At 48.8% G+C, this 11,684-nt stretch overlaps 1 protein-coding gene across 2 annotated transcripts; it reads right to left on the bottom strand.

Moving 5' to 3' along the window:
- Positions 339-1,927, bottom strand: LOC107619073 (40S ribosomal protein S15a-1). Of its 2 annotated transcripts, none has more exons than XM_016321280.2 (4): positions 1,779-1,927; positions 1,167-1,308; positions 919-1,079; positions 339-603 (listed from the first exon to the last, which is right to left on the bottom strand). In XM_016321280.2, exons 2-4 carry the CDS (start codon positions 1,297-1,299, stop codon positions 505-507), a joined length of 393 nt encoding a protein of 130 aa, XP_016176766.1. In that variant the 5' UTR covers positions 1,300-1,308; positions 1,779-1,927; the 3' UTR covers positions 339-504. The 2 variants fall into 2 exon arrangements, with proteins under 2 accessions (XP_016176766.1, XP_016176767.1); XM_016321281.2 differs by having other exon boundaries at positions 1,774-1,919.

Here is an 11,684-nt window from a genome sequence, read left to right as displayed (position 1 = left end):
ACCCCTGACAATTATTTCGAAAGGACAACGAGCCCCCTGTGCCAAAAAAAAGTTAATGTTGTTTTTTTGGCATAGAGGCTAATCAGTCCAAAAAAAAAAAGATCAGAGGCCGGATTTGGTGTTTTTTTTTCTTGGGGGCTCGTTGTCATTTCGAGGTAATTGTCAGGGCCGGGTAGGGTATTCACTCTCTTATATAAAACATGCATCATAAACGTTGGCTACATGAAGGCACCATCCATTAACTATGTGCTCAAAATTCAAAAAATACGAAAGTAATCAAACCATATGGTATGAAATGATGAAAGTACCTTCCCCCCTGTGCTTTTATAACTGAAAAATAGTCAAGACGTGTTTTCAATTGCTTTAATAGCTTAAAGGCCAAACTAGCGCAATTTGATAACCATTCAAACAAAATAAAGCATTGCAAATTACTACTAGAAAATAGAAAGCTAGTACATTGTTCATTTAACTGAAAATAGATGCAATCCTCATATAAAACCTAGCCTAGTAGAAGAATCCCAACACTTTACCCCCAGCGTTCTTTCTCCTAGCCTCTTCATGATCCATGATACCAGCAGAGGTAGTCAAAACAATATACCCAAACTGCATGATTTGTGCATTCAAAGGTCAAGGTCCAGAGGAGAAACCATATGAAAGGAACAACCAAGACAATATAAAGTAGTTCAATGTTGTATTCAATGATACAACATCAGGAACAGCCATGCTCACATCTAAATTGAAAATTTGATACACACTCTTATAAATCACTAGTACCCACAGCACAAGAAATGGATCGCTTCACTGATACTTGCATAACAATGAGTGAAATAATAATGTAAGTTTTAAACTATCAATTGATCAACTAGTTTATGATATGATCTTCTATAATTGAAGAACAGTTTATGGGATTTAGCTAACCTGTCTTGAGGGAAGCAACCTCGCAGTCCAACTTTCTATCTCTTTCACGCCGACATCAAAGCGAGGACTAATAACCCCACACTTGTTCAATCTACCATTCAACTCGACCACAATTTTGCCAGCTCTGTGATCATCTACATACTCAAACTCCCCAATGTAGCCTACAAAGCAACACACCGAAAGTATTACGATATACCGAATAAAAATTATGCCGAGGCTCATTTATGCAGTAAAAGATTAAGGAATACCATGCTTCTGCATCACCAAAAGGAATTTGATGATCACTTTTGATGATGGCCTAATCATGACTTGGCGCTTCCCACGTTTCTCAGCATTGTACATGCTCTTGAGAGCATCATTCAAAACACTAACCCTCACCATGATCACTGACTGATACATATTTTAACACAAGTCAAGCATAACTAACAAAAATCAACGTGGTGCATCCCAAATTGAAATTGGAAAACATAAAGAGAAACCAAAAAAGACAGATTCCACATTCAAATGTTACAACTTACAAATTGTTTTCCAAGACAATAAAATCATGAAGCCACAAATTTCTTTCCTTTTCTATCCTCATTTACCATCGTGCAGAACACACAATACTTAATTTTTATTTTAGAAAAAATAAATACACAAAGATAATGTTTTGAAAGAGGGACGCTTCTTATGGGGTATTACAAAAACATAACACTCAGAGAGTTTAACAACAATCTGAATCTCAATAGGGTTGTGTTGGATCCATTTTTCGGTTATGAATTGCAATATAACAAGGAAAATGAAGCGAAGCTAGAAAATAGTTTCACAGAAGAAATAGTTTATAGGAAATCAAAGACAAAGGGTTACGAAAGAGACCTTACCAACAAAGCTCAGGGAAACTGAGAGTGAGGGTGCTGCAGCTGCAAGAGCTTTGCGTTGAGATGTAGAACGGAATGCACTACCAAAGTGAAGTGATTTGGGACAAAAACTATTATAGTAAAACGACGATGCGTTTTGTGTTAGGGTTTAGTTTTTCTTTTTCTTTTTGATCTTAGCTTTGGGCTTGGATCGAAGGGTTTAGAGTTTGTAGACATTATTTGTTGAATTCATTTTTGTTACATGTGAGAAGAGATAAAACCTGATTTTTGTTGGATCACCACTATCATATTCCACTTTTTCATTTCAGCCACCTTTTTTTTTCCAAAACAAGAAAAACTTCCATTCATAAAAATAGTCAAAGAATACTTATGCCAACGAGCCCATAAAAATGAGTAAAATTTGAGTGCATTTTGGTCAAAACACCCATAAAAATGAGTTATTTCACCACAAAAGAAAAGAAATAAACCACCAAAAGGAATCGACCAAAAAAAAAAAACCACCAAAAGGTTATTAAGATCTAAATCTCATAAAAACAAACTGTTACGGCCTGGCCCAGAGTCCCTGCAGGTCGACCCGACCCGGACGCCACCCGAACCGGACACATGCCCCACAACGACCCGGACACGTGTCCAGGACAGCTCATGCACAGCTATGGGATAACCTCCCTGGAAACATTGGCCTGTCCTCATCGGGCTCACCTCTGACAGGTATATAAAGGGGAGGCTTGCTCTCCCCCGGAGGTACGTCACATACTTTATCATCTTATCCGCCTGCACCCCCCTCTCACGCGAAGTACTCGGGACCTCGCATACCGCTGACTGGTAGTCCGTGACTTGACGAGCCCCAACCATCCTCCTGGATCATAACCCGAACCGCTCAGCAACCGATCTACCGAACATTGGCGTCGTCTGTGGGAACTCGTCCATGGACTTCGTGCTAGTCGAAACGGAGGCGAGCCGCGAGGCCGTACCTGGAGGCGACGCCGCCGGGACAGGAACCCGACAACATCCGAGATCCCCCCGAGGGACGCAACCCAGGCGCACGAGAGACGCCCCTTCGGGGGGACTGGCGACAACCACGCCAGGATAATGCAAGAGCTACGCCATAGAATGCAAGACTTAGAGCGCCGGTTAGCAGACAGGGAACGCGACCAGCGCACCCCGGAACAGAGTCACTCCTGTTCTCGCTCTAGGAGCCGCTCCCGGCGCACGCCTAGCCCCCAGGGCGAGTCAGAAAGCACTGGGGAGAGAGGACGCGCGAGAAGGCGTCATGACCCCGTCATTTACGCCAGGCGCGAAGGGCGGCGTACCACGAACCAAGGGGACGAAGACGCCCGTCGGGAGAACGACGAAGGGAGAACGAACACCCGGGGACACGTGATAATAGGGGCCACCCCATTCCACCGCTCCATACTCGAGGTCCGGCTGCCAAAGCATTTTGACAAGCCGACGGACATGAGGTACGATGGAACGCAGGACCCCCTGGAGCATCTAACGGCCTTTGAGGCCAGGATGAACTTAGAAGGAGTAGGAGATGAGGTAAGATGTCGCACTTTCCCGGTCACTCTGGCGGGGCCTGCAATACGGTGGTTCAATAACCTTCCGCAGGGCTTGGTGACCCAATTCTCCGACATCAGCCATGCCTTCCTGGCTCAATTCACAACCAGGATCGCAAAAGCCAAGCACCCGATCAATCTGCTAGGGGTGACACAAAGAGCTGGGGAGCCGACCCGGAAATACTTGGACCGTTTCAACGACGAGTGCTTGGAAATTGACGGTTTGACGGACTCAGTGGCGAGTTTATGCTTGACGAATGGGCTCTTGAATGAGGACTTCAGAAAGCACCTCACTACAAAGCCAGTCTGGACAATGCAGGAGATCCAGTGCGTGGCTAAGGAGTATATCAACGACGAGGAAGTAAGCCGGGTCGTGGCTGCCAATAAACGGCAGCCCGCCTACAATGAAGCCCGGCACTACGAAGGTAGAGAGAAACCAAGGGAACACGCCAGGGACGGCGGCCCAAGCAAAGCCTCGAAGCCATTCCCCCGAGTCGGGAAATTCACCAATTACACCCCCCTCACGGCACCGATCACGGAAGTCTACCAACAGATAGCAGAGAAAGGGGATACTGACGAAACCCCGACCTCTGAAGGGCAGGACGGGGGGAGACAAGAGCCTCTACTGCAAATATCATAAGGGATACGGACACAAAACCCAAGACTGCTTCGACCTAAAAGACGCCCTGGAGCAGGCAATCAGGGACGGAAAACTTGCCGACTTCTCCCACCTTATAAGGGAGCCGAGGAGACGCAATCGGGATCACGAAGGCGAAGACAGCTCCCGGGCGGCAAGACAACGCCGAGAACCAGAGAGGGACGACCACGGTCTCACGGTGGTGAACGTAGTAACAGCGAGAAACTCCGCCCCAAGGTCGAAATCAGCACAGAAAAAAGACGCCAAGGTCCTCGCAGTCTCCTCCTCGTCTGCCAGAAGTTCTCGGGGACTCCCATCCATCTCCTTTGGCCCCGAAGACCAATGGTTCGACGAGATGCTGGAAAGTCCCCCTATGGTCATCACGGCCAGGGTCGGAACCGGCCTCGTCAAGCGGATCCTAGTGGACACGGGGGCAGACTCGAACATCATGTTTCGAAATGTCTTTGATGCCCTGGGACTACGAGATACCGATCTGGCGACCCACCAGCACGGTGTGGTAGGATTGGGAGACCACTTCATCAAGCTGGATGGAATCATCTCGCTCCCGACCTCCGTGGGGCAAGGGCAAAGGCGAAGGACTGTGATGGCCGATTTTGTAATCTTACGAGATTCCACAGCTTACAACATTATCTTGGGGAGGAAAACCATCAACGACCTGGGGGCTGCCATTAGTACGAAGCTGCTCGTGATGAAGTATGTTGCTGATGACGGATCCGTAGGATCCATCAGAGGAGACTTGGAAACGGCGGTCGCTTGCGACCACGCCAGCCTCTCTCTCAGGAAAAAGTCCAAAGAAGCTTCAGGAGTTTTCCTCGCCGACCTGGACGCCAGGATAGAAGATAAGCCCAGACCTGAGCCAGAAGGGGATTTGGAAAAATTCAGGGTTGGTGATGGGGATGAGAAGTTCACGTTTATAAACAGAAACCTTCCCCATGAATTAAAGGAACCTCTGATGGAGATGATCAGAGCCAATGCCGACCTCTTCACTTGGACGCCAGCCGACATGCCAGGGATAGATCCCCAGCTCATGTCACACCATCTGGCCGTCAAACCAGAAGCCAGGCCAGTGGCCCAGAGGAAGAGAAAGATGTCACAAGAAAGGGCAGAGGAGGTGGCCAGGCAGGCGGCCAGCCTCCTTGAAGCTGGGTTCATCCGGGAATTGGACTACTCGACCTGGCTGTCGAACGTAGTTTTGGTGAAGAAACACAATGGGAGGTGGAGAATGTGTGTAGACTACTCTGACCTCAATAAGGCATGTCCTAAGGACTGCTACCCCCTGCCCAACATTAACGCACTCGTCGACGCAGCGGCGGGGTACCGGTATCTGAGCTTCATAGACGCCTATTCTGGGTACAACCAGATACCGATGCACCGACCCGACGAGGAAAAAACGGCATTCATAACGCCAGGAGGGACCTATTGCTACAAAGTAATGCCATTTGGTCTGAAGAATGCTGGCGCCACATACCAGAGATTGATGAACAAGATATTCAGTGAGCTTATAGGCAAGACAGTGGAAGTCTACGTGGACGATATTCTCGCCAAAACCACACGACTAGACGATCTCCTGAGCGACCTGGGAGGCGTATTTGCGTCCCTCCGGCAACACGGCATGAGGCTTAACCCGCTCAAATGTGCCTTTGCCATGGAGGCCGGAAAGTTCCTGGGATTCATGATCACCCAAAGAAGAGTAGAAGCCAACCCCGAGAAGTGCCAAGCGATTCTCCAGATGAAGAGCCCGGGTTGCATCAAAGATGTCCAACGACTGGCGGGGAGACTGACGGCATTATCCCGTTTCCTTGAAGCATCGGCAGCAAAAGCCCTACCCTTCTTCAATCTAATGAAAAAGGGAATAGCATTCGAATGGACCCCGGCGTGCGAGGAGGCATTCAACCACTTCAAGGAGATCCTAGCAGCCCCTCCGGTGCTCGGGAAGCCCAGGGCCGGAGAACCACTCTACCTCTACCTGGCAGTAACAGAGGAAGCGCTTGCAGCGGTGCTTGTAAGAGAAGAAGAGAAAGCTCAGCAGCCGGTCTACTTCATGAGTAGGGCTCTACAAGGAGCCGAGCTGAGGTACAGCAAACTGGAAAAACTGGCGTTGACACTCCTAACTTCCTCCCGAAGGTTAAGGCAATACTTCCAGGGTCACCGAATAGTCGTGAGGACGGACCAGGCAATTCGCCAAGTACTCCAAAAACCTGATTTGGCTGGTAGGATGATGACCTGGGCCATCGAGCTCTCCCAGTATGACTTGCAGTATGAGCCCTGGCACGCAATCAAGGCCCAGGCAATGGCAGACTTTTTGGTTGAAGTCACGGGTGATCCCCCCGAGGAAACGGGCACACGGTGGAGGCTCCACGTGGACGGGGCCTCCAACCAAACGTCCGGGGGAGCCAGGGTCATCTTAGAAAGCCCGGCAGGAGTCATCTACGAGCAATCAACCAAGTTCGAGTTCCCTATATCGAACAATCAGGCGGAATATGAAGCTCTCCTAAGCGGACTAATACTAGCACGGGAAGTCGGGGCAACGAAGGTCGAAGTATGCAGTGACTCACAGGTCGTCACCTCACAAGTAAACGGAAGCTACCAAGCCCGGGACCCCCTCCTGCAAAAATACTTGGAAAAGGTCAAAGAAATGACAAGTCAGTTCCAAGAGGTCACGGTCCAACACGTCCCAAGAGAAAGGAACACACGGGCGGACCTCCTGTCCAAACTAGCGAGCACGAAGCCAGGAGCGGGTAACCGGTCTCTCATCCAGGGCATGGTGAAGGAGCCAACGGTCGCCCTCCATCTGACGAAGTCAAGCCCCTCGTGGTTGGACCCCATCATAAACTTTCTGGAATTCGGCAAATTTCCTGACGATGAGAAGGCGGCCAAAACATTGAGAAGGGAGGCGGCCAGATATGCAATCATACAAGGGCAACTGTTCAGAAAGGGGCTCAGCCAACCCCTATTGAAGTGCTTGCACCCCGACCAGACGGACTACGTACTTAGAGAAGTCCACGAGGGATGTTGCGGCCACCATATCGGGGGCAAAGCCCTAGCGAGGAAGCTCATCCGAGCTGGATACTACTGGCCATCAATGATGAAGGACTCCAGGGAATTCGTTAGAAAGTGCGTAAAATATCAACAAAATGCCAACTTTCACAAGGCGCCGGCCTCCGAGCTGAGCCTTCTAACGACTATACGACCTTTCGCTCAATGGGGATTCGACCTTCTAGGACCCTTCCCGGTTGGCCCAGGACAGGTCAAATACCTCATAGTGGCCATTGATTACTACACCAAATGGATAGAGGCTGAGCCGCTGGCCAGTATATCTTCCTCTAATTGCAGGAAGTTCATGTGGAGACAGGTGATAACCCGGTTTGGCATCCCTGAGGTCGTCATCTCGGATAATGGAACACAATTCACTGACAAGAAATTCACGGAGTTCCTCACCGGCCTAGGGGTAAAGCAAAAATTTTCCTCAGTGGAACACCCCCAGACAAACGGACAAGTAGAGTCCGCAAACAAGATCATCTTACTCGGCCTCAAGAAACGCCTAGACAACAAGAAAGGTGCATGGGCCGACGAGCTCGCTTCGGTCCTATGGTCCTACCGAACGACCGAGCAAAGCGCTACGGGGGAGACCCCTTTCCGCCTAACGTACAGGGTCGACGCCGTGATACCCATCGAAATCGGCGAACCGAGCCCGCGGCTACTACTCACAGGTGTGGACGAAGCGGTAGAAAAGGACCTGGTAGAGGAGACAAGGGAGATGGCCCATTTGTCAGAAACAGCGTTGAAGCAAAGAATAGCCCTACGAAACAACGCTAAAGTCCTCAGGAGGGATTTTGGGGAAAGAGACCTCGTTCTGCGACGCAATGACGTCGGTCTGCCGACCCCGGGGAAGGAAAGCTAGCGGCAAATTGGGAAGGTCCCTACAGAATTAGAGAAGTGCTTGGCAAGGGTGCCTACAAGCTCGAGAGACTTGACGGCAAAGAAATTCCTAAAACATGGAATGCAGGTAACCTGAGAAGGTTCTACTCCTGACATGGGTAAGCCGATCAGTAGGCCTAACAGACTTATGCGTGCTTATTCTGTTCACATGTTAATTTTTAATCACTTTCTAGCTATTTACTCTTATTGAATACTCACCATATTGACAAGCTTGCCTAGCTGACGATTAATTCTCACTTGTCAAAATATTCTCCTACTTATCTTTTACTTCCCAATACGCGCTTTACACAATTGCGTCCTAAAACGGCAGCCCGGGACTGATCACCTCGAGAGCCAGGCGGACCATTGCCATAATTAACACGGCGACAACACGACCAAACCGATCCGAATTGTTACCAACGTAAAAACAACAAACAGGCACAAGCAATAAGCCCACCACGAAAAAGGCGGTAACAAAAATAATACGACGAGCAAGGCGAAAGATAGTAACGGCCACTCGGCCAAACGGCTAACCTAACGTAAATGTTACGGAGGCGAAAGACAGTAACGGCCAATCGGCCAAACGGCTAACCTAACATAAATGTTACGGAGTATCAAATTACAAAACACATAACAAACGTTCAACAAATCCACATCAAAATGCTTAAAGTTATAAGAAGTCACTTCCTGGGCATGTCGACAATCTTGCCGTCTTAGATCATTTTGAAGACCCCAATAGCCGAGGTGTCAAAGTCTGGTGCCACGATCTTCACCTGAGCCTTCAGGGCGTCCTCAGTCATAGAAATCGTATTCTTCCCTTGCTCTTTGGTCGCTTTCAGCTTCTTCCTAAGCCCCTCGACCTCGACCCTATCGGCTTTAGCCGACGACACGGCTTGGTCCCGCTCCTTTTCCAAGGCTGCCACACGCCCCTGGGCGGCGTTCAGCTGGCTCTCCAAGGTCATCTCTCGCTCAGCTAAACGGGCCACCGTCTCGTCGGAAGCCTTCAACTTCTCCTCGGCATATGTCGTCTTTTCCTCGGATGCCCTGAGCTTCTCCCCTATCTCAGACAACTGACTCTGAAGCAGCTCAACCTGGGCCTTGAAGTCATTGTTTGCTTTGACAGAAGACTCGAGCTTCCTCCGGAGGGCCTGCATTCCCGACAACTCGAACTCAGCCTTTCGAGCTATCACGGCCCCCCGAAGCAAAGTCTGGTACATCCATCTCACCTGCCCGGCTAGGTCGGTCCCGTGGAAATGCTCCTCTGTCCCAGGGATCAGCTGCGAGTCAATAAAAGTTGTGGTATCGAAATTCCTCTCCATGATGGTAAGAGCCCCCTCCGGGCTCGAAGACGCCCTCCGCCTCTTAGGGGTGTGAATGAGTTCCACATCGTCATCTACCTGAGGAGCAGAGGGCGAATGCCCGCCAACGATGACCTCGGGAGGGGGAGAAACTTGCGCCCCCTCTGGGTTCACACCGGACATATCGGTATCCTGGGGAGGAGGCTCAGTCTGGTCCTCCTTCTCCCCAGAAGGTCCAACCGACTTCCCGGCATTTTTCTCCTCAGCTTTCTCGTCATCGCTTTCTGAAAAGAAGGTCTTCATCAGGTTCTCGAGACCCGTCACCGTAGCAGACATTTCTACTGCAACAAACAAACACATCAGCCGTTAGATCGTGTAAAGCAAACAATAATAAACAACACAAAAATAGAAAACAAGACGACTCACGGATATAGCTCCTGGCGGCCTCCCGTTCACCCATAAGGAGATGAGCATTTACAGGGTTCTTTTCAAAAATAGCAAATAGCACATCGGCTATTTGCTTATCTACCGAGGACATCCTCTTATATGTCACCTTAATAAAAGAATTTGATCCCGCCTCAAAGCTCCAGTAAGTGGGGATGAGGCGCTCCCCCTCCAAGGATAACCAAAAGGGATGGCGACCTCTAACGGGACGGACTTTGAAAAACTTATCTTTAAACCCATGGTAAGAGTCTTCGAATAGACCAAATATTCTCCTACCCTGGGCTGACCGGAAAGAAAGGAACCCTTTCCTCACCTTCCCTTGTTTGGAAGGGTTGGTAAGGTTGAAGAAGAAAAGGAAGACATCCACCGACACCGGCAGCTCGAGATACTCGCAAACCATCTCAAAACAGCGGATGGAAGCCCAACTGTTCGGATGGAGCTGTGACGGAGACACGGATATCCGATTCAAGAGCGACATCTGGAATTCGGAAAATGGAATGCGAACCCAACCTGGGTGAACATGGATTTATAAAACCAAATCCAGTCAGAAATTCGGGGAGAATGAAGATTGACCTCGTACAGCCGCTCATGGGGGGCAGGCACGAAGGTCTCATAATTGGCCTCTTCGTCTGTTCCCCCGCACAAGTACCCGGCCTGCCGGAACTCCGTCAACTCCGCCAGATCCATCTGGTTTGGCGAATCCTTTACATCCGAGGTTACCCAAGCGTACGGATCATAGCTCGCCGCGGAAGGGGAAGCCCGGGAGACGACACGAGGCATACCTACAGCGGGGTACCATTCCGTTAGTCTACGAGATCGGGAGCCTGGAAAATACCCAGAAGCTATAATTCGTCCTACTGAACAGTTAAAATCAAGCATGAACCAAGCAACCCACCTAAAAATCTACCCTGGAATGGTACCCATGCCCTAATACTCTACCTATCATCAGAAAGCCATGTAGCAACATAACAGCAAAAATGGCGAAGCAAACACGTACAACAAGCATGCAAGAACAAAACAGAAAAGAGAAGGATTCTAGAAATACCTGAATTAGTCGAAGGAACTTGAAAGTGGTTGGAGAAGCACAAAGACGATCGAACAAGTGGTTGAAGAGGCACAAAAACGCTTGAAACGGAGGAAATTTGGATATCAGGGAGAAAAGAAAATGGGAATAGCAAAAGTGGGAACAAAAGAAATAAGAAACTGTTTAAAAACCGCTGCACGAAGCGCGAAAAGCCCAGGGGTAAAATGGTCTTTGCACGCGGGATTTTAGTGACCCATTATGAGCATTCAATGCTCAGCGCGAAGAACGAAGCGACGAAACGGTTGCCTTGGCAACCAAGAGACACGCGCGCAGGGGGCACGTCACTCCCACGAACAACCGATCCGACGACAACACACGAACGAGGAAATCACGCGCCATCGATGTCTCCCACGAACATCACTGGCGCGTCGGGGGCACTGTTACGGCCTGGCCCAGAGTCCCTGCAGGTCGACCCAACCCGGACGCCACCCGAACCGGACACATGCCCCATAACAACCCGGACACGTGTCCAGGACAGCTCATGCACAGCTATGGGATAACCTCCCTGGAAACATGGGCATGTCCTCATCGGGCCCACCTCTGACAGGTATATAAAGGGGAGGCTTGCTCTCCCCCGGAGGTACGTCACATACTTTATCATCTTATCCGCCTGCACCCTTATTTAGAATACAAGTTTAGAGTCCCACAATATCATTCAGTTCGATAGGTTAATGATTAACCCGTTATAAATTAAAGTTTTATTTAAGAGTTTGTTATTGACCAATAAATTACTATATGCACAAAATTGAATTTAAATTTCTGATACTTATGTAAATAAAAAAGTGAACTAACTTTTTTTTTGTTATCTATAGTAGTTTTTAGTCTCATAGGTTAAGAATTAATCCGTCGTGAATCTGAATTTTATTTAAGATTCTATTACTGGTTTATAAATTGTTATATGTACAAAATAAAATTTTAATTTTTAATATTTATTTAAACAAAGGAATGAAT

The sequence above is a fragment of the Arachis ipaensis genome, chromosome B09, assembly GCF_000816755.2.
Source record: "Arachis ipaensis cultivar K30076 chromosome B09, Araip1.1, whole genome shotgun sequence".
Taxonomy (NCBI): Eukaryota; Viridiplantae; Streptophyta; class Magnoliopsida; order Fabales; family Fabaceae; genus Arachis; species Arachis ipaensis.
Note: the sequence above shows the minus strand (reverse complement) of the source record. Positions and strands in the feature narration are given on the sequence as shown.

What these genes read in the sequence shown, in the direction of transcription:
- LOC107619073 (XM_016321280.2), bottom strand. Translation starts at nt 1,299, where the DNA reads ATGGTGAGGGTTAGTGTTTTGAATGATGCTCTCAAGAGCATGTACAAT. An exon ending in TTTGGTGATGCAGAAGCATG is followed by an intron (nt 1,080 to 1,166) that starts GTATTCCTTAAT and finishes GTTGCTTTGTAG; the next exon opens with GCTACATTGGGGAGTTTGAG. An exon ending in GGTTGCTTCCCTCAAGACAG is followed by an intron (nt 604 to 918) that starts GTTAGCTAAATC and finishes CAAATCATGCAG; the next exon opens with TTTGGGTATATTGTTTTGAC.